The sequence below is a fragment of the Podarcis vaucheri genome, assembly GCF_965113315.1.
Source record: "Podarcis vaucheri genome assembly, chromosome: 12".
NCBI classification, from domain to species: Eukaryota; Metazoa; Chordata; class Lepidosauria; order Squamata; family Lacertidae; genus Podarcis; species Podarcis vaucheri.
In genome coordinates, this window is record NC_138750.1 from 31,598,319 (window position 1) to 31,626,046 (window position 27,728).

Here is a 27,728-nt window from a genome sequence, read left to right on the forward strand (position 1 = left end):
CTTATCCATGGAGGATTTTTATTTAATGTGCTCAGCCAGGAATCTATATATGAAAATTGTTCTGGGCACCCTCCAGTTTCTTTGGCGATGTTAGGCCAAAGTTTGCTTACTAAATTTATATCAAAGGTTCCTTGAGATGGCCATCCAGTATTTTGTTTCGGCCACTCTAATTCACATAACGTTCTCAGGCGTTCTGGCGTCATTTTGACTCCATATGCCCCTGAGAAGGCTTTCTTAAAATTATTTAACATACATTTAAAAGGTGTATTTCCCCCCTTTGAACCCCCAACTCCCATTGTATGGCCCTGTGAAGTATCCACTCAGTCACTCACACACACACCTTACTGGGAAACGAAGTAGTACTCACTCCACACTTAGGTCAGCTACACATTGCTCTGTACTTTCTCACACATACAATGCGCCAGATACTTCACCACACACTCTACCTCCCATTCTTCCCTTTTCCCCCACCAGACCACCATCTGATGTACCCAGCCACCTAGCGTACTCAGTTCCCCTTTACTGAGACGCAGAAGTTTGATCAGGACTTCTCTTCCTCCCAATTAATTGGAGGGCCAAAACCCCTTAGTGCACTTACCCTTAGCTGGTTCCCTGTTTATTTCTCTGGTTCCCCCCGGTCCGTCGCCGTCAGTGGGCAGGGTATCAGACAGACGAGACTGCTGCGTTCCCCTGGAAAAAATTTTTCCAGTGCGCGCTGGGTAGGCAATCAGTTGTCCTCTCTCTTGTACCCCGTCCAGTAAGGCGAAGGGGCTGCGTTCCAGCAGACCACTTATCCGAGTCGCAGGCACCATAAAATGTAGCACCCTGCTTGTGGTTAACGCTTAGCTGGAATGAAATATTCAACGCAGCAACAGAGAAATAATAATTTATTTGTCAGACAAATAAATGAGAGGCACAGTGGTATATAGTTACCAAGCTCTGGCCTGGCCTCCTGCCATTATGGCCAGCACTTATATTCCCTTAATCCAGCCCCCCTTTGCTTCTCCTGTGGCTGCCTCTGTTCAATCAGCCTGGTTGGATTTCCTATTGGCTGATTGCTATAATTAATTCTAAGAGATACACCCATATCCTTCTGTCCTTATATGGAACACAAAGAGCTATATATTGTTACATCTATAAATGACAAATAAGTAGTAATATATCTTACATGTGTCTCAACAAGGCATCTTAATTACCAGCTCACCTCTTGCCTTCCTTGCCCTCCAAAACAGATGGTTAATAATTTAAAATTTTATCTTGAACAGATGTCAGAGACCTTGGGTTCATATTCTCATGCATCATCAATGAAATATCTCCTTTTGGAGGTCTTTAAACAAAGGTCTGACAACCATTTGTCATGCGGGCTCGTTTTGGCGTCTCTTGTCTGACAAGGGGGGCTAAATACAACTATATGAAATCTAGCATTTCTTAAATCCTTTGCATAATTACATTTAAGACAATATATTTAATACATAACATAGGTAGCCTTTTAAAAGGAATAAGGCCTTTGTAAAGTAAAAAGGAACTCAGTAAAAAAACAGCTTCAAAAGAAGCCTCTCCAGTTTACAACCCCTCCTTCAGCCAGCTGCTTTTCCCATTAGAAAAAAAGACTTGCCAGCTAGATGCTTCCCCATTTGGTCTTGGCCTTTTAACCTTAGAAAGAAGATCTGGGTCATTTACTGGGAGGCACATTGATATTATTTTACTATTTACCAACTATTAATTATGTTTATCTCTGCCTTTTTTATCTTCTGTAACATGTAGGGTCAGTGTCCTGTAATTTCAGCTTTTACGACTTTGAGAATTGTTTTCTGCTATCAATCAAAAGGGGCCCTTGTCTAGGAGAATAAACATTACCAAGGTTGTAAACTGCTGGTCTTCTGCCTGGCTTGAATACTTTTGAAAATCTAAGCCCATTTAATTTAGGAACCTGATCAAGATATAAGCCAATATATGCCTTGATTAAAAATGCAGTCTATATTCAGATGCCACAACCTCTCCATGCCTTATGTAGACCCAGGAAGATGATAGTGACCTCATTGCTTATTGAATCAGAAAGAATGGCCAGCAACAGAAAGGAGGGGCTCATGAGGTGAAAGTTCTCAGCCAACAACACAAATTACAATGACTTAAAAGCAATGGCAAATGGCAACAGTATTGGAGCTCACAAATAAATGACCAGGAAGCATAGGAGCCAACTCCTAAGGGCCGAGGTCCCTTTGGGCCTCCCATCAAATATTTGAGGAGGCCGCCCCCCAAGTTGATGGGCATTGCCATTCAAATGTGCCCCCTGGCACCCCTGGCAGGAAGTGATGTAAGGTAGAGCTAGGTCAATATTTTCAACTGGACCCTTTTCATGAAGCTCTATTGTGGGGTGAATGGTGGAAAGATAAGCAATGTAATGTGCATTATAGATAATACAATTTTAAAGTAAGTGCAAAGTGTGGTGAAATGGTTAGAGCTTTGAACTAGGACCATGGAGAATGAGGTTCAAATCCCCATTCAACCTAACCAAACTAGTTATAATGATAAAATGTGATTGTGGTGGGGTGATGCATGTATACATTCTTGTGGGTAGACCTTGTTCCAAATTGTCATGGAGGCCACGGTGGCACAGAGTGTCTATGCCTAGCTGCAGCTGTTCCTGGACCACTTGACTACAGTGGCCCATGCTCTAATATTCAATTTGAATGAAATAGATTTTTTAAAATCCTCATGGTGAGATAAAAAAAAAAAAGCACCACATACCAGGGGAAAACACCATGGGCACAAAAATTTGTTCCCAACAGGAAAATCATGCTGCTCTATTAACCATAAAAATATATAGCTATGACTATCAAATTGACCAATGTAACTGAAAAGTATTTCTGCCGTTTGTGAGGACATGGATCCCACTACATGATGTTAGACTACAGTTCCCCTCATCCTTGACCATTGGCCATGCTATCTGAGAGTGATGGAAGTTGGGAATCCAAAACTTCTGGAGCACTGCAGGTTCCCCATCCCTGAAGTGAAGGTACCAGACCCACTTCTGTGGGAGGGAGTTCTACAACTTAGGGGCTGCCCCAGAGAAGGCCCTTTCCTGGGCCACCCCCTCTTAACATCTGAGGGGGGTGGGGCTACCAAGAGGCCTTCTTGTGCTTTCCTTAATACGTGAGAGGCTCTGTGGGGAAGAATGCAATCTTTCAGACATTTGGAGCCCAAGGGCTTTAAACACTGTTGCTGAGGACTTTTGTATACAACACTGCCAGCACCATATTCCCCTTTCCTCATCAGTTCAAACAACAACACTAGAGATATAAAATAGGCAAACTTTTAAGAAAGAGGTCAAAAATATCCAGAGGAGAGAAAGCCGTCTTACAGATCCTGGCTCTCTACAACTTTTGCTGTCTGGTTCTCAGCTTCCATTGTATAATCATTTAAAAGCTTGTGGTACAGTGTTATCAATACAGGGAAACATTGATTTAAAAAGGCAACGAAAGCAAATCTTCCAGCAGATGCCTGGCTGACTCATTTAGCAGCTGCCCCAAAGTTCTCCAATCTGTTTCTGGAAAGCATTCTCATTTCTGAAGTCTTTACTGGGACCTTTAAATGCAGGGGAAATTAAGTGACTTTTCATTTCTCATGGCATTCTGAATATTTCATTTGTGAACATTCAGCGGCTTCATAGCACAGCCTAATTTCCTGGTTCTTGACCTTAAAAATCTGGTTTGGCTTTTCCTCCATCACCTGCAAATTATTTTATACATAAATATCATAAAAAACCCACCATAAAAACTACATTTCCATATTTGAACGAGCCTCAGGTTTTTTTACAAGTTTTTTTTTTTACTTAAGTTATTTGAGTCAAATTAGTGCCACTCCTTCAACTACAAGAAGCCTTGAGGAGGAAAGCTATGGAATGCATGGATCATACTGATATCATGAAGATCAATTTGCTGCAAAAACAGACATTTGATTGCATTTATTCTGAACACGTCTACTGCTCCAGAAATAGATCCGAGTCCCTGACTAATTTTTATTTATTTTTTACTTCCTGGAAGATTACAAGAAAACCAAACACAAAATTGTTTGTGGTTTGCAACCCATTTTATAATTATTATAAAATTATAATAATGAGTTGAAGATGCATCTGTGTGTGCAAATTCTAGGCAATGATTCACCCTATCGGACAGAGTCATCGTCTCTTTGTGTCATTTAGTATATCATGGATGGGGACCCCCTGGTCTTCCAAATGTTGGACTCCCCAAATCCTATTAACCCCAGCTAGCAAGGCCAATGGTTAGGGAAGATAGGAGTTGTAGTCCAACAACTGGAGGGCGAAAGGATTCGTATTCTGGCTTATATTAATTCACAAATTATCATAGTTGCAGCTTGGGGCTGGTATTTTTAACTGAGTATCTAATCTTCCCCCTTCATGGATCACTGCCTTGTCATAGTGAAGGGGCTTGAATGACTCCAAGAAGCTTTGAGTTATGCCGTGCAGGACCACCCAACATGGACAGGTCATAGCCGAGAGTTTAGACTAAATGTGAAGAAGGAAATGGCAAACCACTCCAGTATTTTGCCAAGAAAACTCCATGGACATAAAAAAGGAAAAGCTTTGAGAAGAAAGTGAGAATTTCCAAGGCATGCTGTGGTTCATGGGGTCACAGAGAGTCGAACATGACTAAGATGACTAAACAACACACAACCAATCTTCCCATTACACTTTCCAAGTTTCTTCACTATCTCCATCTCCAGTTCCTCCAACCCCTACATCACAGGAATCCTTGCAGACAGGAACGGACCTGGATAGCTTAATTGGTTAGAGCCTGGTTGCAAGTTCAATCCCCCTATGAGACAAAAGCATATTCCTGCATTGCAGGCAGTTGTACTAAATGATCTCTTCCAACTCTATGATTCTATGACCTGAGAGAGTGGTGCACTGTTAGGGCTCAGGCTGAGAAGAGCCATGCACATGGAAGCCAGGATTCATGCCTGAGAGCCAAGGTGCTTCTAGATTGTTGCTTCTTTGACGTGAGAGGCAATCACATACTGGCGCCATTACACTGGATTGGAAGGTCTTGTGCAACAACCCCTCTTCTCCTGAAGATGGTCATCTAACTTCCCTGCAAACAAACCTGAATGCTCAATTAACAGGTCATCTGGAAGCAACATCAGAGCAAAAAACCAAAAGAAGTGTCCCAGGAGCAAGTGGGAACTAGAAACAAGACTTGGTGGGATGAAGCCACAGGCAAGACCCAAAGATGTACAGAAAATCATCTGCGCTCAAGAAGAGCTTGTAACTGAAGTAAGACTTAGTTGCAGGTAGGAGGACCATCTATGGTTCTTCGTTTCCAGGAGGCTCCCATTAATGGTCAGCCTGGAGGAACTGAGCCACTCCTGAACTTGGAGATACTCATGACAGCAATCTGTAGTTCTGCCATTCACATGTTGGATTTCATGTTGTGTTAGTATTCTATGACATTAGCTATTCCTGATCCTCCTTCTTTGTGTCATCTGCAAATCAGTGTTAGATACTGAGATATGAAAGCTAGGAGCTAAATGGCACCTTAAATGTAGGTTGTAGGTGCAACAGCGGAATGAATGTCTAGGCGTCCTTTTTTATAACAAGAATACAAAGCTGAAAATGAAGTAACTGCAGCTAAAATCTTATGTTCATTCCCCCCCGTGGTCTAGTCCTCATCTGAAGACTGCAAAAAAACCAAAGCCATGCTTCCCCTGCCCACCTCTCTAATATTCTTAAGAGGGTCTCTTCTCTAGTCTTCAGAAAGTAGCAGGAAGTGGGGAGGCAGAAAAGTCCCTCTTTCCTTCCGCTGTGCAGTTTTTTAATCTGAAAACCAGAGCTTAGAAACTGCTCACGCTAATGAACTTCCTTGTTGCAAAATGCACCTACAACAATGGGAGTTTCAAACGCTGCTGTCAATTTAGTAAGGATTTCCTCCACCCCTTGATCTAGCACCAATTTTAAAAACATATCAAAGAGCGCAGTGCCAAGGACTGAAAACTGCAGCATTACATTTGAAACCTCCCTTTAGTCTGATAGGAAACCACTAATGAACACTCTTGAGTATTTTCCAACCAGCTATGAATCCATGCGATGCTGAATCTGTTCTGCCTACCAAAATATAATGGGGAACTTTGTCAAATCTTTTGCTTGAATCCAACTTTTAAAGCAACATGTATGATCAGCCTTATGGTTCAACCAGAGCATAAATAGCAGAATCTTTCTTGGACTGGCTTCTGATGTTAATGATATGAGCAAATACAGAAAACATCAGTGGGCTTCCTTTCCTGTGTTCATGCTAGATGGTTAAAATAATAATAATCAGAAAATATTTCCTTGCAGTCCAGAACTCTCAAACTTGATTTAACTCTTCTGAGGACCCCACAAGTCCATTTCCTCCAAGCTGCATTTAAATGATTATTAAAACAATGACTCAAACAGTGCCATTTTAAAAAATGCACAATAAGAATATTTGCAATCATTTTTTTTGCAGCTCTCTGTAAGCACTTGTTGGAATTATTTCAATATTTGCATGGTACTTTTGTCCCAGCAGATGGCGCTTGCAGCATAAATAATGAATTCATCTACCTTCACTGCCCCGCATTCAAGCTAAACAATAAAATAATTTAATCTTGCCAGAGTTGTTCAGGAAAGTTATCTAGTTTAGCAGTGTGGAAGAGACGCTTCATTCTAAATACTCCCAACAGTTGCAGTCAGAGATGGAAAGACTAGCACAACAACATTGACTCTAAAAAGGCTACTTCTTCAATAAAGGGACTCATAACAAAATATTGGGATCTCTGCAGTGGTTAACATAGATAAAATGCATTTCAACTTCTTCAGACTGGGAAGGTGGTGGCAAGATGGGGTCCTCATGTGTGGGGTTGTCTGGGGCCAGTGCTGCAGGAAATTGCCTCCCCTACGCAATCACCTTCTCACAGTCCATGGTATCATCTCTCTAATACGGACAATCAGCTATTCAATCTTAAATTCTATGGGTTGTGCTCTAAGAACTGCAAGAGGAAATATTTATGCAGGAGTTCATGCAGTGTTAAGATGCTCCAGATTCTATTATTCATCTTGATTGTATATCTGCCTGAAAGAACCCATTTAATGAGCTCTTTTGATCCTGATGTCAAGACTGAGCTATGGGCTGACTGAAGGGAGGCAGGAGCAAAGCGTCAGGAGCTCTGAGGCCAGCAAATACTGGACAGAAGAATGCATCAAGAGGGCATTCTGAACCAGCTGCCCATCCACTGCTAAGCCAAGTTCAAGGTCCTCATACTCATTTTCAAAGCCCTGAACAATGTGAGTCCAGGGTACCTTAGGATCACCTAAGCCCTTACATACAAGATCAGTCACTAAGATAATCTGGAGCAGCATGATTTGTTGTCTCCAGTGTTGGCGAGTCCCATCTGTCAACAAGAAACCTTCCTATTAGCCGCATTGGTCCAGTCCTATGGAATGCTCTGCTAATACAGATTCAGTGAGTGCCTTTTGTTTCAACCTTTAAACACCTGCTGAAAACTTTCCTGTGCCACCAGGTTTATGCAGGCAATTAAGAAATGATGATTAGTTGATGGGCTTTGATTTTTAATTTTTATGTGCTTTTAGTATAGATAATTTTGGAAACCACTCTTGTTTTTTAAAAGATGATACAGCAGTATATAAATATTTCATAAATAAAAAAAATAGATGATGAATCAGAAGGGAGGCGTAAACCAGAAGTCAGAACTGTAGAATCAGAATTGTAGAGTTGGAAGGGACCCCAAGGGACATCTAGTCTAGCCAGCTGCAATGCAGGAATCTCAACTAATTCATCCAGGACAGATGGCCACCCAACCGTTGCTTAAAAACCTCCAAGAAAGTAGAGTCCACAGCCTCCTGAGGGAGGCCATTCCACTGTCAAACAGCTCTTACTGTCGGAAAGCTTTTCCTGATTTTTAGTTGGGATCTCCTTTCTTGTAACTTGTAGCCATTGGTTCGTGTCCTACCCTCCAGAGCAGGAGAAAACAAGCTTGCTCCCCCTTCCATGTGACAGCCCTTGGCTACAGGGTTACAGCCCATGTGACAGGCCTTCTCTGCAGTGGCTCCCCGTCTGTGGAATGCTCTCCCCAGGGAAGTTCACCTGGTGCCTTCATTACACACCTTTAGGGGCCAGGCAAAAAAGTTCCCTTTTAACCAGGCCTTTGATTGATCCAATTTCCATCCTATGCCCTTTTCAAATGTGTTTTTTTGTGGCGTGGGGTGTTATTGGTTTGCTGTTTTTATTTTTATTAGGTATTTTGTGGTTTTATATCTTGATTTTATTCTGTGAACCGCCCTGAGACCCCCAAGAATAGGGCGGTATAGAAATATAATAATAATAATAATAATAATAATAATAATAATAATAATAATAATGGGAGGTGGCTATCATATCATATGGAAGAGAACACATTTTTGCTCTCCTTCAGCAGTTATCAAACACACATGCTTAATTTTATTATATTTACTGTACTCAATGGAATCAACCATTACTTTAGGTTGTTTATATTTATGAGTTTGCAAGATGAGAAGGGCTCTTTAGGGCATCCCTGTTTAGGGAAGTTTTTAATGTTTAACAGACTATTGTATTTTAATATTTTGTTGGAAGCCGCCCAGAGTGACTGAGGAAACCCAGCCAGATAGGTGGGGTATAAATAATAAATTATTATTATTATTATTATTATTATTATTATTATTATTATTATTATTTCAGTCTCCTCTTTCCAGGCTAAACATACCTGGAATGTTTAGCTCCTCATAAGGTTCGGTTACCAGCAATAACTAACTACACGTCAGTGCTCAGGAACAGAAGAATTCACAATGGTCAGTTGGAACAGAAAGGCTTCTTATACTCTTTCCTGTCTAGGAAGAGCCAATAGGCAGCCTAGGTAGGCGTAGTCAGTCTACTTCTGTGGCAAAGCTGGCACCTGTAATTCAAAGGTTCACCACCTGGGAGAGCTGCCCACATATCCAGGATTTCCTGACACCTAATCGGTGTCCCAATTGTCAGTGTATTCCAAGCAACAAAAAGGGGCAAAGATAACATAGGTGTGTAACCAAAGTAAACAACTCTCTGCTGAAAGCACAATGAAGTCAGCAGAACTGCATTAGAAAACACATTTAAAACTCTCGTCCTCCTTACTCATCCATAACTCAATCATTATTCTGTGAAAGGTGAGGACTTTGTGTCGTCCCTCCCTTCTCGGTTAAACTTTTTTTTTTTACCTTGATTTCTTAATTACATTTTTTCTGCACAAAGGCTAACTGTTGTATCTTCCTATTAGTTTCATCCCTAATCTCAGAGTCCTAGTGAACTCAGCCATTCATTGGAAACAATAGGACCTCCAGTTCCAACTTTCATTGCTGGTTTCTTATTTCACTGAACTGGAGCCAGGCTGTAGCCATTTGGGAGGAAAAGCCACAGATGCACACAAAAACGCTACTTTTCCTCCGTTCCAATGCAATGACACCTGATACAAGCAAAGATGGGGAGAGAAATCTGAGCATTCAATATGCCAGGATGAGAACTTGCAGAGAAGTTTAGGGAAAGGAAGGAGGGAGGGAGGGAGAGATGGGCCAGGGCCAGGCATTGCTATCCCTTTTTCAAGGAACTATACTGCTGTAAAATCTGGATGAAGGGACCAGGCAGGTCAGCTCTTCTCAGATCTATAAATCACACCCACTTTAAAACATTTGCTTCCTTGGCAAGGAACTTTCGCCGGCGCAACTGATCAGCTCCGGTGAGCAAAATCCAGAGTTTTTAACATCTTTTAATTGCAAATTTACCTTAAACAAAAGAAGCAAATAAACCAGGGCAGGAAGAAGTTACACACGGTCTACCCATTTTCTGTGAAATATTCACTAAGGGGCATCTCTTGGATGCAATACCTGTATTTGAAGTAGATTTCATAGTGTTGTAAAAACTTGCTGACTTGCTGGATTTTGTTTATCTAGGGTGGGGTCAAAGGTTTCCAATAGCAGCAGTTATGACTTGTATTAAGGAAGAGGGCAGGAGATTTTCCCAATGAGAAAAATGTTTCATTTTAAAAAGAAAATTATATTTTAATGCCAGGGTAAAGTTTAGCGGCTAGTGATTTGTGTGTCTTTGAAGAATCTTGTCTGCCATGGTTGGCGCGAACTTTGTCTTTGCAAATCAGAAATGGTTTCTCAACAATATCGTATTAATTTCTTTAATTAATAAGATATTAATAAGAAATCTCTTTAATTTCTTATTTAAACAGGTGTGCTTAGTGCTTGCTGTTACTAACCTCTGCATCTGACAGCGATAATATTGATTGTTTAAGGTCTCCTTTTATCTGTAATAATTTACCATGTAGAGAATTGGGAGCTAACCTTTTTGTCCCCAGGAGAGATTTCTTGGCTGAGAACAAATGGAGGAAAAGCCATTCCATACAACTGATGTCAAAGGCGCAATCCTATGCATGTCTACTCAGAAGTATGTCCAATTAAGCTCAATAGAACTTACTCCCAATTAAGAGTGTATAGGATTATAGTTTAATGCTGCAATCCTATGCCAATTTGTCTGGCAGTAAATGCCTTGGAGACTTACTTCAGAGTAAATATGTATAAATTGCATTGGTTCTCTTAAATGAAGTCTTTTACTGTGAAGGTAAAATACTTATACCGAAAATCCTAACTTGTCTACAAAAGCAAATACTTTTACAATTTCAGAATTTCTGGAGAATGAAGAAGCCACAGTACAATCTTGTGACAACTTCTCAGTAGACATTTACGACTACGATTTGTTGTGACCCTTTCAAAGTGCATTTGAGAGAATTTGCCAATATTAGCAGAATTCAGGTTGCAATTTTATGTCCACCTTTCCCTGGGTAAGCCCCACTGAACTCAAGGGAGACCAACTTCTGAGATTACAAGATTGTGCCGCGACCAGCCATGTTTACAAATGGCCCATTTTGTCCAGGTCTTGTTAAAAAATAAAAGAAAGAACAGCGGAGATTAGTTGCTCAATGAAATTTGCAATTGTTTCTTTATGGAACCATAATTTAACATGAAATGGGCTGGTGCAATGAAAGGAAACATTCCTTTGAATATTCAACAAGAAGGTCAACCAAGTTCCTATGGGTTTATTAATTATTATTATTATTATTAATTATTATTAACATTGCCTAGTATTGGGCAAGCCTAGCATTTGAATTTCTGGTTAGATGTGGGAGAAAAATGAATTCAAATCACAACTATCGTCAGAAGCTTTGTGGCATTTTTGGTGCCTAGCATCATAGAACTGTGGAGTTGGAGGGGACCACGAGGATCATGTAGTCCAACCCTCTACCATGCAAGAATCTTTTGGCCCAACATGGGGCTCGAACCCACAACCCTGACATTAAGAGTCTCACATTCTACTGACTGAGCCAAACTGAGCCATTTCAGTTCTGTTAAACAGTTTATGTTCCATAAAACAAGAGTGAAGGGGTTGCATTAAATTACTACTTTTTTAAAATACAAAATTACCCTTCGAAAATTCAAACGTTTCCCTATAAAATGAGATTTTTGAATATCAGACAAGTATACATTTCCTGGTCACCATCTGCTCATAAGAGTCAGAGGGATTGTTCTTAGCGATATTGTGCTAATGGGCAAAAATAAAAATGAACCTGAAATCACTATTAATCATTCAGCATAATCTGCCTGTCTTTTTTCATTAATACGTGGGTTTGGTTTCAGTAGTTTGTTAAAGGAAATTCGTATCTCTTTCTTAGAATAAAAAAGTATCTTATCAGAACACATATAAGCACAGCTTCTCAGGAAGATACCAGGTTAAAACATTGACTTTCTCTTCCATTTATCAAGGTCTATCTTGAAGAGGGTTGAAAGAAGACAAAGATGCACTCAGCGCTGGGCTTATCTTTCATGCTAATTGCTGTTTCCTCCAATTTTGCAATGGCAATCAAAAAGGAAAAAAGAGTTCCCCAGACACTCTCCAGAGGTACTGTAGTGTCACTCTGTTCTTTGGATCCCTGCACGATCCGATTACTTTTTAGAGTTCATTCAAAACAATTAGGTGTTTAACGAGGTATGGAAATTTTTAAAGATAAATTATTATTATTTAAATAACCACTGGATCAGGAAGGTTGTTTGAAAGATGAACATCATTGCTTGCTGGTTCTAGCCTGAAAGCATCACTTCATCCAGACTCTAACCTAATTAATAAATAATAATAATAATAATAATTTATTACTCATACCCCACCCATCTGGCTGGGTTTCCCCAGCCACTCTGGGCGGCTCCCAACAGAATATTAAAAACATGGTAAAACATCAAACATTAAAAACTTCCCGAAACAGGACTCACTTCAGATGTTTTCTAAAAGTCAGGTAGTTGTTTATTTCCTTGACATCTGGTGGGAGGGCATTCCACAGGGTGGGCGCCACCACCGAGAAGGCCCTAGAAGAATGTGGCTTCTCCTTGAATATGGTGATGGGTTGGTTTTTCAAATGGTGTGAAAACACTGTCCCACATGCTCTCACCTTAATATATGTGCCAAAAATGTCATGAGAAAAGTGGTGCCTAATAACAGACAGGATAACATACAAACTACTGGTCAGCCTCTATAAAAAGACGGAAAGGGTGGACATTTGCAATTTTCATTGTTGGCTTAGATTACTTTGAAAAATATATTGGATGATTGAATGGAGAGTGATCTACCTTGAATCTGTTGTTCCAGGATGGGGAGATGATATAACTTGGGTACAAACTTATGAAGAAGGGCTCTACCAGGCAAAACAAAGGTAAGATTCCATCCCTGAAGCTGCTTGGGAGAAGGAAGTTTGCTCTAACAAAATATCCCTTCCAGGCTGACAGTGTAAGAACTATGCATATACAGTAGTATCTCGGGTTAAGTACTTAATTCGTTCTGGAGGTCTGTTCTTAACCTGAAACTGTTCTTAACCTGAAGCACGACTTTAGCTAATGGGGCCTCCTGCTGCCACCATGCCGTCAGAGCACAATTTCTGTTCTCATCCTGAAGCAAAGTTCTTAACCCGAGGTACTATTTCTGGGTTAGCGGAGTCTGTAACCTGAAGCATCTGTAACCCGATGCACCACTGTATCTCCGACAACTCAAGGATGGGGAAGCAGTTTCCATTCACTGGAAGCTGATTCTCCCTCCCAGTGCTGCACTTTGAAGCAGCCGCATGCTGCTCCTTTTAATTTCCAAAAGCAGCAGCAAGGGAAAACTTGCTCCGTGTGGCTCCTTCCCATTTCCATCAGGGGTGGAAAGGAGCAGCGTGGGGAGACTTGCAAAGCTTAGGGCTGACAACACCCTTTGAGCTGTGCTTACCAAGCTTGGGACCCCCGCACAAGGGATTTTGGCAGGTGGGTGGATAATCCACCTGTCAACCTTTCGGCATCATGATGACATCGTGTGAATGACAGGTGGGTTGCCCCGCCCATATTTCAAAGTTGGCCCATGGGGTGGGGTCACAGTCAAAAAGTCTCCCCACCCTTGCTGTTAGGTGTGGTGCCATGAGTAGAATTCCCCCCACTGATCTAATGGATCTTCCAGGTTGATAGAAGAGCAAGTAATATTTCACATAATTCCTTTCCAAATTGTTATGGGCTTTATGTATGAGGTAGGAGTCTTGAGATGAAATATGGAAGAAGGTATTGTTGGCTATTTGCAGATTAGTTGCGCTGCAGAGAACTTGCTGGGGAGACCACACATTACAAGGAACACAAAATAACTTTAGCTAGGTTTTAATAACAATAACAATAACAATAACCCCTTTACATTAAATATATCAATAAGCATGACCCATCCCCCAGGGTACTGAGAGAGCTAGTTGCTGCTCTTTATATACTATACCCAATTGCTGACACAGCTTAATTAACACAACTTAGCAGCACCAGCTATACTGTTTCACAGCTGTAAAACTAGGTCATGTTATTTGTTCTGGCCCTTAAAGACATACACATCTTGTGGAACAATAATGAACCTTCAGATTTAAAGAGACCATTCAACAGGTATCAGACATTCAAATATGGCTCTTATAGTTGCTCTGCAGGTTTTGTGTTTCACCTGCGCCTGTCAGGAAGGGAAATCCTACAATGGGACGGGGTAAACAAACCTAGACTGCTTACTTTTCTTGTCCGTTTGCAGAGGATTTCTCTGAGCCTGTTCAATGTACTTTGTAATTGTTACTTAATTCATTGCCACACCATTTGCCCATCATCCCATTTATGATAGAAAAATGTATCTGCATTTAACCTAATATGTCTTTCTCTCTCCTTGGAAAAGTAATAAGCCACTGATGGTCATTCACCATTTGGAAGATTGTCCGTATTGTCAAGGTAAATCAAGCATGTTTGATTTGAAGTGACAATTTCTTGCATCTCTCTGCAAACATAAATGATTCTACTGTGTGCTGCACTTCAGTTGGCTGCTTGCATATTCCCTGCAAAAAGGAAACAGGATACGCATTTGACTCTAATTAAGGTTACCAGATTTTTTTCAATGAATCCGAGGACACTTTTCAACTTCAGTAGGAATGATAGGATTTTGTGTGCGGACTGATTTGTAAATCCGGGGACTGTCCCCGGGAAACAGGGACATCTGGTAACCTTACGCTAATTCAAATAGAAATACAATGTCTCTTACCTTGATGGGAAAGACTTTGACCGGGGTGCCTGTTCTGTCTTCTGTTGTGAAGAGGAAGACGGGGTCATGGAAGATATGACCACAATGGATGGTTCTATTTTGTATTGTTCTATGTCGTAGTTTTGTTGTAGAACAACAGCATGCAGAGTTCAGTGGAGCTGGGAGGCCAGCCAACCAGAAGAGTCTCTGAGGTGTACTTGCCTGGAGGTCAGGCAAGTCAGCATCCAAAATCAGGTCCAGTCCTAAGATTGGGCAAACAGCAATCTATGTGGTCAGATGGTCCAGGGGTCAGGGAATCTGATGATCATGGGGTCAAGACAAGCAGGAAGCAGCAAGGTAGGGCCAGGAGCTACAAGAGTTGTTGCCAGCATCTGACTGCTGCTGGAATCTCTGCTTGAGAAGGCTGAAGCCAGCTGGTTCTCATCAGTGCCTTCTTCTCCTCTGTGTCCTTGAAGGCTGATCAGCTGCAGGTGGAATGACTCTGCCTTCTCCCCCTTCAGGCTGCTGTTCAGCAGGCGAAGCTGACTCCTGGCCCACAACACTCTAATAAAGAGGAATGCTTGCCTACTCTCTTGGCATTTGTTGTATTTTGCACTTGGAATGACAATCTTCCTTTGCTCTCTCCAGCACTGAAGAAGGTTTTCGTGGACAATCAAGAAATTCAAGAGATGTGCCAGAACAACTTCATCATGCTCAATCTGATGGTGCGCACATGTAATGCACAGATTAAACTTATTGTTTGCAGTTATAATGCTTGATTTAGTGCTAAAGGTTAAGATGCTGTGCATTCTTTTTTTCTTTTTTCCTGCCAGCATGAAACAACAGACAAGAACATGTCACCTGATGGACAATATGTGCCTCGAATCATGTTTGTAGGTATGTGTTGGATGTGACTATGACCCTAAAATGAAACCTCATCTCAATGAAGCATGAGGATTTCCAGCAGTAGCCCATCTAAGTCTTTCAGGAGTAGGAACTGCTGGTTGACACTGCAGGAGAGTCCAGGGATGGTGAAGGGAAGGTGAAAATTGCCTGTTCCTAGCAGTAATGTAAACTTAAAATAAATACATGGCTAACATTGCAGCCGTAGATCTCTACAAAACATTGCTAAGGTGGTCAACTACAGAATACACATTTAACACAACAAAGTTAATTAAAAAAAATAATTATCTGAAAGATTTCAAAAGAAAACATAACTAAAGGAATACAAAATACTCATCTAAGAGAGCATAATTAACAAGAGAATACAGTAGTATCATAAGCATGGTACATATCTGCTGTTGTTGCTGCCATTCTTGCCAATGGTGGTTTGTTTAATAATAATAATAATAATAATAATAATAATAATAATAATAATAATAATTAATAATTTATTTATACCCCACCCATCTGACTGGGTTTCCCCAGCCACTCTGGGCAGCTCCCAATAGAATATTAATAATAATAATTTAAAAAGCAACAAAACATCAAACATTAAAAACTTCCCTAAACAGGGCTGCCTTCAGAAGTCTTCTAAAAGTCAGATAGTTGTTTATTTCCTTGACATCTCATGGGAGGGCGTTCCACAGGACAGGCGCCACTACAGAGAAGGCCCCCTGCAATGAACAGGGTGGTGATACAATGACTACTGCAATCAACACAAGATAATATCACCAAGGCAACTATCTGTAAACAAACACTAAACATCCATAAAAATGGCAAAGGTAGTTTCTTTCCCAAACAAGTTTTATCTTAAACAATAGCAAACATAGTAAATAAAGAGTCCACTTGTGATATACCAGTGGTTCAGCGCTCAGAGGTTGTTCTGGTAACCTGATGTTTCGTCGCTAAAGAGCTTAGTCATCGAGCTTTGTAGTAAATAATATACAAGAGAAGACCATATGTAAATGACTTAAAGCAGGGGTATATCTGTCCCCATCTGCATGTTGCCATTCGGCGGAGCATAGAAAGAGGACAATGTCCTTCAATTTGTTAAACCTCCTGATGGTTTGTGGCAGGTGGCGGCGGTGGAAGCTCAGGCTCGATGACCTGGGTCTTCAACTAAGAGACAGCCCAGATAGATTCCTACTCACATCCCAACCGTCCATCACTGTTGTGCAATGGGTTGGTTCACACTTAATGCTAAACTATTGTTTGGTGCTATAGGAACAAGTTCTTATACACATGCTCTCTCATCCCTCTGCTTCCGTCTCCTTTGAGTGCTGTACTAATTAATTAGTAATGTCCAGGTGTTCAGAAAACCATAGTTTGCTTTCACATCCAAACCAGCAAACTATGGGTTGTCCTTGCCCTGAGAACCATAACTGGAATCAGACTCTAGACTGGGCCATATTAAAATTAATTTCATTACAGACTACTGAGTAACATCCCTCAAAAATCTTAATTCCTACCTCTTAGCATGAAATAAGAGTAAGATGCTGTTATATCAGGGATGACTGCAATATATTGTTTGCTTTTCCAGATCCTTCTCTCACTGTAAGGGCTGACATCACTGGAAGATACTCCAATCGACTCTATACTTATGAGCCTCAGGACCTGCCAGTCTGTGAGTTGATTCCTCAAAACAAGCTTATGTTTGTGCTGCCCATACAGGGAGTGATCAGGTGAACCCCTCCAGGAGATTACAAAACACCCAGAGTGAGAAGCAGGTCTGCACTTTCTGCTTACTGCTGTGCCAAAAATTTACCTCCTGCACTTTAAAAAAACAAAAAACAACAACCCTCTATTAATTAATGAGAAAAGAAATGGCTTTCAAAAATTATTAAAGTGGGAAGAAAATGTTACAGAAACTCTCACAGGTTGGGTGCAGGTTTTTTTGTCTTGCTCGCCTTACTTTTGAAGAAACCAAGGGATGTTTATGAGTGAAATATACTCGGAGTCGAGAGTGGATTTCATGCTCTTTATTCAGCTCATAGTGGTGAGGAGGAATGGAAGTTCCCCCAGAATGTCTGCTTTATATACATTATTTACACAATGGGCCCCACATTATTGGCTAATTCCAGGATTTTCCTGTAGGCCAATCAGGTTGCGGATTTACTTCCACCTGGAGCTGGATTGGGTGGCTCCTGTGGACCAATCAGACTGCTGCATTCTGGATCCTATTGTTCCAGGACCAATCAGACTGCTGCATTCTGAATCCTATTGTTGTAGGACCAACAATGAGGTTCCTTTTTTCACCTTACATATCATCCCAGCAGTGGTCTGCACTCTGCAGCCTTCCTGGACATGTGCATTTCCATTAAAGCAAGAAATTCTAGAATTTTGAGGACAGCTGACAGCACAGCACTAATGCCTATATGCTTTACTGGCCCCATGCCCTGATGTCTGCATGTTTAGTGCAGCATCCAAAGGGGAGCTTTCATATACTTACACGCACAGGTTGCTGTTTCAGATGTTCTGAGCATATGGACATTGGCCAGGGGAGCAGTGCACTGCTATCCTTGTGCTTGTGGCATATATATACAGTAGAACCTCTACTTATGACCGCCTCTACTTGGGCCCAGTCCAAGCTGCAACCATGGCAAACCTGGAAGTAAATGCTGGGTTTGCAGCGATTCCCGCATGTGCAGAAGCGGCTTCTGCCATTTGCGCACGCGCAGAAGAGGCTGACACTGTCTGCACATGCTCAGAAGCGTGCTGCCGCTGAATGCACCTGTACACAATGGCGCTTCTACCAGCGACCCGGATCGACTTGCGGATGGACCTCCGGAACTGATTACGTCCGTAAGTAGAGGTTCCACTGTATATATATTCAAACTGCTAGGTTGGCAGAAGCTGGGACAGAGCAACAGGAGCTCACCCCGTCCAGCGGATTCAAACTGCTGAGCTTCCGATCAGAGAGAGAGGTTTTTTTCCAAGAAAAATAGGCGCCCGTATGCACCATGCCTCCACCTTCCCCTCTGCCTCCATCTCTTGTCCCCTCCACCCACTCAAACCCTCCCCCTGCACCTTTGCCACCGCCACTTCCCGCTGCTACAGACATGGCCTCTCGGAGCCACACAGTTGCTGAAGAGCCTTCCAAGGAAAGCTCCTGACAATTGTGAAAAGGTCGCACCACCATTTTACTATTGTGTGTCAGCCAAGATCCAGATATGGGGAGCCAAGCACATATCTCCCCTTCCCCGCACTGGCCCCTTCTGCTGCCTTCATACTTATATAGAGCTGGGGACAGGAAGAACAAACAGAGGTCTGTTGGGCCCAGGCAGAGATTAATTGGTATGTGGCTGTATTGCACCTGCACTTGACTGGATGGAGCTCAAAGCATTTCTGGGTTCTTTTGTTTTGCTCTCCACGTGCAAGAAGATCCCAGCTGTTGCTTCCAAAGGTCAGTGGGGTGGGGAAAACAGCAAGATTTTTGGTAGTTTCTTTTCTCTATTTTTAACCGTGATCATCATTCACATCACTATCTTTTTCTCTCCTTTTTTTCAGTAATAGAGAACATGAAGAAAGCATTGCGTCTTGTTCAGACTGAACTATAAGTGCAGCGGTGAGATCATTACACCCCAGGGAAGCAATGTGAATCAAGAAGTGTCTATCTGGACCATCTCTCTTTTCCCTCTCTGGAATTTTATTCCCAACCTGCCGTTATCCCATTCTAGGCCTATCCTGCCTCTTCCAAGGGTGGTAGTAGTAGTAGAAGTAGGCCCCATCTTCAGTATCATGCCACTTTAAATAGTCATGGCTTCCCCCAAAGAATCCTGGGAAATGTAGTCTGTAAAGGGTGCTGAGAGTTGCCATTCCCCCTACAAAGCTATAGCTCTCAGAGTGGCTTAACAGTCTATCCCTCTTTCCACAGAATTCTAGGAATCGTAGCTCTCTGAGGGGGGTAGGTGGCCTCCTAACAAATCCCAGCAACTTTAATCAACTACAGTTCCCAGGATTCTTTGGGGGAAGCCACGACTGTTCAAAGGGGCATTATGATGCTTTCAAAGTATGGAGCAGTTGTGGCCATGGATGCAGTATCAAACCTCAGTTAGTGAGAAAGAAGGCACAGTTTTACCTCAGGATCCTTCCCTTCCTGGAACTTCATATCACAATACCCCCCCCCCACAGAGTCTCATTCCACAGCTTGAGAATCTGCAGTTGGAGGAAAGCATACATAGCAATGCTTATATTTGTGAAAATAAGATACAAAGTATGCTAGGATGGGGAAAACTGCTTTGCAGAAATGTGTATAGTAGGGGAAATTATGCACAAGAATGCATCTGTTTGGATCAATTAGCATGAAAATGCTGGTGAATTTTATATACATGGAAATGTGGAGAACTGAATTTAAGATTACAGAAGATCGGAGAAATGGAAATTGACAGATTCACCCATCCTGAAAGCCACTAGCTGGCAATTTCATACAATGTCCATGCAAACATATTAGCATAAATGTATGGCTATACACTGGAAGCTCCCATAGTTTTCAACCTAGGGTGTAAAATGCTCTGTTTCAGTGCATCCCAACCATACAAGATGCACAGATGAGCATCAGTCCATGCTGATGCAAACCAGTGCAGGCTCTGCAATCTAAATAGCTAGGAGCTGCTTCTAGCATAGGCGTGCTGGAGATGAAAAGGTATTTCTCTTTTCCAGTGATGCTTCTTGTATTCATGGTTACCTAGATGAGAATCTCCTGCTGCATTTCTTATGTCCATTAATTTACAGTAGTTAGCTCCCAGTCTTTATAATGCTGTGTAGAAATAGGCTTTTGTGCAGAGTTATCTTGAAGATTTCATTGCAATCTGCATTTGCTAAGATAGTGTGAATGAGCGAAAGATCAATTTCTTACAACACAGTCCTAGGAAAGTTTATTCAAAAATCATTTCCACTGATTTCAGTGGGATTGACTTCTTAATAGGTGGCTTAAGAGCACAGCCTTAGTTGTTCTGCAAAGGAATTGGTTGTGTTATCTGCACAAATTACTCAAATTATTTGAATTTTGTATGGGGAACCCCCCCCAAAAAAATAAAATAATAAACTGATGACGAATCCTTCAGACCTCTCTTTGGTGTTGTCAGTTTGTTTTATGATTTCTGCCTCTCGTTTCCAACTATAGCTCAAAGCACCTTTCATCAAATCTGAAACTGCAAAGCTTGGGGGTGTGGCAGGCAAGGGAGGGGGGCACTGGGCAGGCTGTGACCCACTTGAAAGTGACCCAAGGCTGTTTGAGAAACATTGGCACAGAGGATGTGCAGTCCCCATCAGTGCCACAGGTGGGCACTGTACTCACATGGAGGTTTCTCCAAGCAGAAATTACTGAGCCACTGTCGGAAAGAAACAACCTCTCTGCTCCAGACCTTTTAAGCGCAACTATTCTACTTGTTAAACTACATTCCCACTCGGAAGCCCTTCCATCTGCTCTTATTCAGTAACATCTAAATCCTTTCCTCCGCTTCCGCATCACCACCTAGTCGTTCTGTGACCAAGTGGCCATTCTAAACCTCTCCGTTCAGCCTCAAGCACCAACAGTGACTGCATCCATCTAAAACAGATGATGGGGCTCTTATGAAGGAATCTTCTCAATTCTGCGTTCTGAAGCACACAGTGGGAGCCAGAGAAACAAGAGTAAGGAAAGAAGCAGACAAGTCAACAGCACAGGTCATTGTGAATATAATGGGGAAAGACAACATCTCCTGAGACGTAAACAAGACAGGCAGGGCACCTACTCAGAGAGCGCTTAAGCAGCAGTGTGTTTCTTTGAAGATTCTCATCTTCCTAGAATAGATGCGACAAATCAAGAGCAATGTTTTTCTTCTTTTTCAAACTGCATCCACACAGAGAGGACGTCTCAATCACTCATCACTCTGGCTCATTGCACCCACTGCCCCTTTGTCCTGCGATGTGGGAAGAGAGTTCCTATTGTTCTTTGATCACATTTAAAGTTTGTCCCTTGTAGACTGACTTGATTGCACTTCTACCCTCTTGTGGACTTTCTGCAGAATAAGAATTAGACTTATCAACTGAAGCTTGGAACAAAAGGTGGGTTGACTATGGCATCTTCCTGTTCTTTTCCATGCCTCCGTTCTGCCCTGCCCCATAACCATTAGTCAGGATCCCACAGCCACTCACTGGCCTGTTTTATTGAGGGGGGGGGCACGCATCTCTTCCATTTATATTTTTTTTCTAAAGCGTTTTTGTACTTTTGCGAAACTTCTTCCATGCCTATTAAACATTGATGGTACTATTTTGTGTATAATTTTATTAAGTTTTCTGTTTTACCATTTAAAATACTCAGTTTACATCCTTAAGATATCCATGACTTCCCTTCTTCTCGTTCCATGGTTCATTTTACATATCATAAATCCCTGCATATTTTACAAAAACTGTACCATTCAGTATTCCAGTATTGCACCATCAAAACTTGTTTACATTGTTGAATTTACCTTAATACTGCCAGTGTTTTCTTGATGGTGCTGTTTTGGCTCGCGCCCTGAATATCAGGAATGGAGGTAACAAGTGGGACTTGTTGCAACAAAATGCAGCAGCATCGAACATTCCTAATCCTAGAACCACAGAACTGTAGAGTTGGAAGGGACCACGATGATCATCTGGTCCAAGGCAGGAATTTTTTGCCCGATGTGGGGCTCAAACCCACAACCCCAAGATTAAGAACCTCCTGCTCTACCAATTCAGCTGCCCTATTCAGAGTTCCAGCCAACCACCCATGTCCTCTTTCATTCCTCCTTCCTCCTGGTTTCCCATTCGCCCACCCAACAATCAGCTGGGCATGCTTACAGCATGCATAGCGCCCTCAAAAAACTACAGTTTCCAGGATTCTCCATGACTGTTAAAATGGTATAAGAGTGCAGTTAATGTGCAGTGCAGTTGTGACCTAAAGGAAACACATAGTCATAAAGACTCTTTTTTCTGCGCAGTCTAAAAATGCACGTGGAGTCTCCAGCAGTACAATAGGCTGCCTGCTTCAGACAGGTTCCTTCCATGAGTTGTAAGGTAGTAGGAATGGCAATGGGAGGGAGGGCAGAGTTTGCACGCTAGTCCCTGTTCCACCCACCGCATGTTTCCTTTACACTTTCTCTGTAACTCCTGCAGAGGGCTGTTGTAAATGCCTACAAAAGGACATGCCCCTCCGCTGTGCCGAGTTTTCCTTCCACGACACAGCTAAGAACTTGTTTCAGACTGAAAATGATGTGTGCAGAACGGGGTGTGGGATAAGCCTTGATACGATTCCCAAGCAAATTTGCGCGCACCGCGTTCTTTCCTCCTCTTATCGGCAGCCAGTAATCTGAACAGGAAGCAAACAAACTCCTCCAGCTTCAGAACTGCACACGGACGGGGATGCAGAAAGTCGAAAACTGACGGAACAGGTCCTTAGCCTGTATCCGTCTCCTACTAGGTGGGTGGTGGCTCCCCTCAGCAGATGGCAGGTCCATAAATATATGGGGCTGAACATTTCACTCTGTACAAATATTTGCTGTGAGCTGTAACAAAAGAGGGAGAAAATGTTTGCCATGGAGACCAAAGGCTTTGGAACACCTCAGCGTTTAGGTGACAGAAAAAGCATGAACTGGATGAATGAGCTCTGGGGCTGATTTACGTTTCATTGTTTTATGTGTTACACCTACTTGTAAGCTGCTAAAAAGGGCCTGTGAAGAGGAAAATTCCAAATGCTGATGTGTCTTAACCCGAGGACCAGTCAGATCCAGAAACACAGCTCTCCTTTATTTGGTTGTAGCAAGTCACTGTGTTCCTTCAGACATAAATCCTGAATGCTAACGCTGACTGCCTACATACAATACAATTAAAGCACATTTCTCCCTTCTCCCCAAGAATCCTGAGGAATCTAGTTTACTCCTCAGAGAGCTACAATTCCTAGCACTCTTAAGTTCCGAGGATTCTTGAGATGAGGGCTTTAACTGTATGGTGTGTACGCCGTCTCTATTTAAAATCCTTCAAGCCCAATCCTAGCTCTGTTTACTTGGTGGGGGGTAGTTGGGTTGCCCCCCACCCCCGTGTAAATAGGACTTTAGCCTGAGACAATCATCATAACAGAAGACTTACAGCAGGTGACTTAGGGATTCTGAATGTTGCTTTTCTCCAAGGAGGTTCAGGGAGAGATGAAACTTCTATCCCACATGATTACATAAATATCTCTAATTCCCAAGTAATTCCACTTTAGACATCATGCTATTTATAGGCCAAGGCTCAATGAGTTATGTTAAGTTTGCCCCTGAGCATTTGGAAATGCCCAACGGGATCTGTTGTTGTTGTTGTTGTTGTTATTTTGCAGATCAGAGACACACGCACACCCACAGAGCCACATACTGCAAACTGCTTCGGTAAAATTCCTTCAAAAGAGGTTTGCCAACAGCATGGAGAGTTCATTTTCAAGAAACACAAGCCCACATTCCCTTTGAGCTAGCCCAGCCAGTTGTACAGCTGTCTGAATCCTGCCATAGGATTATTTGCAAGGGGGCATATATCCTACATTATAGAGGACAGTCCTGTGTTTGAGAGGGCTGTCTGTGATTGGTTGAAAGAAAGGAGATCAGAGGCCTTGAAGCTGTCCGTCAACCCTTACCACCCAGTGAGCACACAAGTCTCTTGGTCCCTAATATGGTGAGATGCATTGCATTCCTATTTAAATCACAGTAATTATTTCCAAATTTTCACATACCAGATATATGTAAACCCTCTTCTCTTTTTTTTGGAGATACACAAGTGACCTTCCTAAGTATTACAGCAGTAGGTTCATAAGCCTGCATAGGAATGGGGAAATCTATGTATTTTACTGCATTTTAAAACTTTGAGGCCCAGTACACTACCAGCTTAAAACAAGTGGCTTTCTTTTAGGAAAACTACAAGTGGAGCCTCACCCAGACCTTGCAGGTGAGTACAGACAGGAAGCCTGGTGAATGATGCCCTTGCTTCTGGTGGTGGTGAGAAGCATGGATGGACTGGAAAAGCTGCTCCTCTTTGTCCATCCTCAGCAGCATGGCAAGCAAGGCAGGAGGGGAGATGGGGACACAAAGAGAGGTGGCCGACAGGGTCAGCAGACTGGCAGGTGAGAGGCTCCAGCCAGGTTCTGCTGCTCCGCTTGACAGCAATATAAGACAGTAAAGAGACTCTGAATCTCCTGGACCTTATGCAAAACGTCCAGGCTTGCAAACGTATTCCAGACTTGGAAGTGGATTTTTCTTCTTCAAGAAGATAACTCCAGAGTGAGCTCTAACTTGTGATTTATTTGGTGGTGGTGGTTGTTATTATTATTACTATTATTTATGTACCGCCCTATACAAGGATGTGGGTGGCGCTGTGGGTTAAACCACAGAGCCTAGGACTTGCAAATCAGAAGGTCGGTGGTTCAAATCCCCGCAACGGGGTGAACTCCCGTTGCTCGGTCCCTGCTCCTGCCAACCTAGCAGTTCGAAAACACATCAAAGTGCAAGTAGATAAATAGGTACCACTCGGGTGGGAAGGTAAACGGTGTTTCCGTGCGCTGCTCTGGTTTGCCAGAAGTGGCTTAGTCATGCTGGCCACATGACCCGCAAGCTGTACGCCGGCTCCCTCGGCCAATAAAGCGAGATGAGTGCCGCAACCCCGGAGTCGGTCACGACTGGACTTAATGGTCAGGGGTCCCTTTACCTTTACCACCCTATACCCGGAGGTCTCAGGGCGGTTCACAGAACAAAATAAAATATAGATTAGATTTCCAGAAGAGATTTTTACAGTGTGTGAAAGCTCAAACATAAGGCGGAAATTAACTGGAAACACCAGGGAAGTGGAGTAAATGGCAGCCTTACAGTGCTTCCTATTAGAATGAAGAATGAGGATCAATCTTCTCTTGGTCTGAGAATGGTATGTTCTAGGGGCTTCATTTCTCACGCCTCTTCTAGGTAAATCGAATATAATGGTTAATTAAACTCCTTTCTTTTCCAGCAAGGCTTGACTGTAACTGCTGTTTGTGTTTCCTTTCCCCCACTCAAGGCTGCTTTTCTTTTCTTAAGGTGTAGTTTGTGTTGTGCCCCCCCTTTTAGTATTTTATTCATATGTGGGCTGTGGTTTTTTTGTGGAGGAAGTTTATTGTTTTACTGGCGCTTATTTTTTTAATTATTTTTTATTTATAAATGCATCGCCCCTAGTCAATTTCGTTTTGGAGGTGAAAATCCGGGGACTAGTGTGCATAAAGCTAATTCAACAAAAGGAAATCTCCAGGATGTGTGTTCCTCTAAGAATGAATCACCAAGAGGGCTGAGTGCATGAATGACCTCACAGCATGCTCTACCAAAGCATGAAAATACAAAGGCATTATCAACACCATTGCGAAATAAAGAATTCACATAGGTGCAAACTGGGGGCAATTGCATGCTACAAAAGTCCTTGAAAGAGTGTTAGGAGACAAGTAACGGCCCCCTTATAACTCAGTGAAGAAGCCAAGGCTGCTCCAAAGGATGGGGGACGGGGACCCAGAATAGATTTAGGAAGCACACATGGGGATGAGAGGGGGAGTCTCACTGCATAAAGGAAGCCACCTTGTTTATGCAAAATGCCACTTAAGTACAATCCATGGGGGAATGTGAACCACACTTCACTTTTCCTGTGCCTATAAAGTGCTGGTGCAATAAGTTTTCGACTTTTTGTGTGTGTCAGGCGGCAGAGGAACCAACCCCCACAGCAGGATGAGACAAGGAAAAGTTACAAAACTTTTGTAGTTTTGTAAGAAGAAGAAGAGTTTGGATTTGATATCCTGCTTTATCACTCCATGAAGGAGTCTCAAAGCACCTAACAATCTCCTTTCCCTTCCTCCCCCACAACAAACACTCTGTGAGGTGAGTGGGGCTGAGAGACTTCAGAAAAGTGTAACTGGCCCAAGGTCACCCAGCAGCTGCATGTGGAGGAGCGGAGACGCGAACCCGGTTCCCCAGACTACAAGTCTACCGCTCTTAACTCTACACCACACTGGCTCTCTAAGGAGAAATATACGAAGTGTTACAAAGTAGAAAAAGATAGAGATATTGGTTATGAGTTTGAAATGTAATAGGGAAAATAAGAAATGCATACTAAGAGAGTAGATTTGAAAATTTTCAGACAGGACTGATGGAATAAGATGTAAAAGTATGTTTAATTACTGTTGAAAATGATGTGTTAAAAAACTAATAAAAATTTATATATAAAAAGAGAGAGAGAAGGAAAAGTTCTTACCATCTGCTTTTTATTCAACATTTACAGAGAGAGGCTTGGGAATGCAGCCTCTTGGAATAATGGTGTTGCCCCAAGTGGTCTCCACCCCCTTTTCTCCCACTTCTTCATTTGTTACCTTCTCCCATATGAGCAGTGCTGAGGACCCTTTGCTTTTGAGCCCTTTGCTCTCCTACTTTCAAGGCTTGCCGGGTTCTGGGAGAGGAGGGAATCTGAAATGCTTTCTAATGACACTGTCTCCGCCAGCTGTTGCCCTCCTGTTGCTTCTTCTTCCTCCTCTTCCTCTCCCATTATTTCCCAGCTTTCCCCCTCATCTTCCTCTGAGCCGTGACCTCCCTCAAACCCCTGTTGTAATTTTGAACTGTCTTCCTCTTCTCTGGAAGGGTCAGGCTGGGCAGGCGGGTCTCCACCATTCCTCCTCTGCCCAGTGCCTGACACTGTGCTTTCTAAGCAGAGGTCCAAGCGGTTTTCCTTCCTCCCTCTGGCGGTCATTTGAGGAAGGGTATGGAGCGGTGGCGCCCTTGATAACATCCTAGATGCCCAGACTGGCTGCAAACATACACTATGGCAATTTCCCACATAAATTTTGCATTTCTATATTGACAGCAAAGAGCAGTAGCACATTTGGAGGAACATGGGCATATGCCTTAAACCATGCCCTCAAACCATTTGACCATTGAGCTCAATACTGCCTACACTGGCTGGCAGCAGCTATCCAAGGTTTCAGACAGGACTCCCAGGAATACCTGGAGATGCCGGGGATTAAACCCAGAACCTTCTGCAAGCACAGCCGATGCTCCACATGGAGCTATAGTCCTTTCCAAAAATCTGTTTATCTAATTGTTGTGGTTTCAAACTGTTGAATTTCAAGCTGAATTTAAGTCAGTGGCTTGTCATGCCCTGAGGGGGGCA

General features: G+C 42.4%; 1 protein-coding gene across 4 annotated transcripts in view; it reads left to right on the forward strand.

Moving 5' to 3' along the window:
- AGR3 (anterior gradient 3, protein disulphide isomerase family member) overlaps positions 1-20,657 on the forward strand; it is a 43,615-nt gene extending 22,958 nt beyond the window's left edge. The window contains exons 1-8 of one of the 4 annotated variants that reach the window (XM_082194030.1): positions 9,679-9,777; positions 11,867-12,002; positions 12,741-12,804; positions 14,313-14,365; positions 15,300-15,376; positions 15,485-15,548; positions 17,134-17,217; positions 19,101-20,657. In XM_082194030.1, coding sequence (XP_082050156.1) covers positions 11,900-12,002; positions 12,741-12,804; positions 14,313-14,365; positions 15,300-15,376; positions 15,485-15,548; positions 17,134-17,217; positions 19,101-19,150 — 495 coding nt within the window. In that variant the 5' untranslated portion in view covers positions 9,679-9,777; positions 11,867-11,899 and the 3' untranslated portion in view covers positions 19,151-20,657. Of the gene's footprint in view, positions 1-9,678; positions 9,778-11,866; positions 12,003-12,740; positions 12,805-14,312; positions 14,366-14,695; positions 15,009-15,172; positions 15,377-15,484; positions 15,549-17,133; positions 17,218-19,100 lie in introns of those variants that run through there. The other 3 variants (XM_082194029.1, XM_082194031.1, XM_082194032.1) reach the window with 3 other exon arrangements.
- The last annotated feature ends 7,071 nt before the right edge of the window (positions 20,658-27,728 follow it).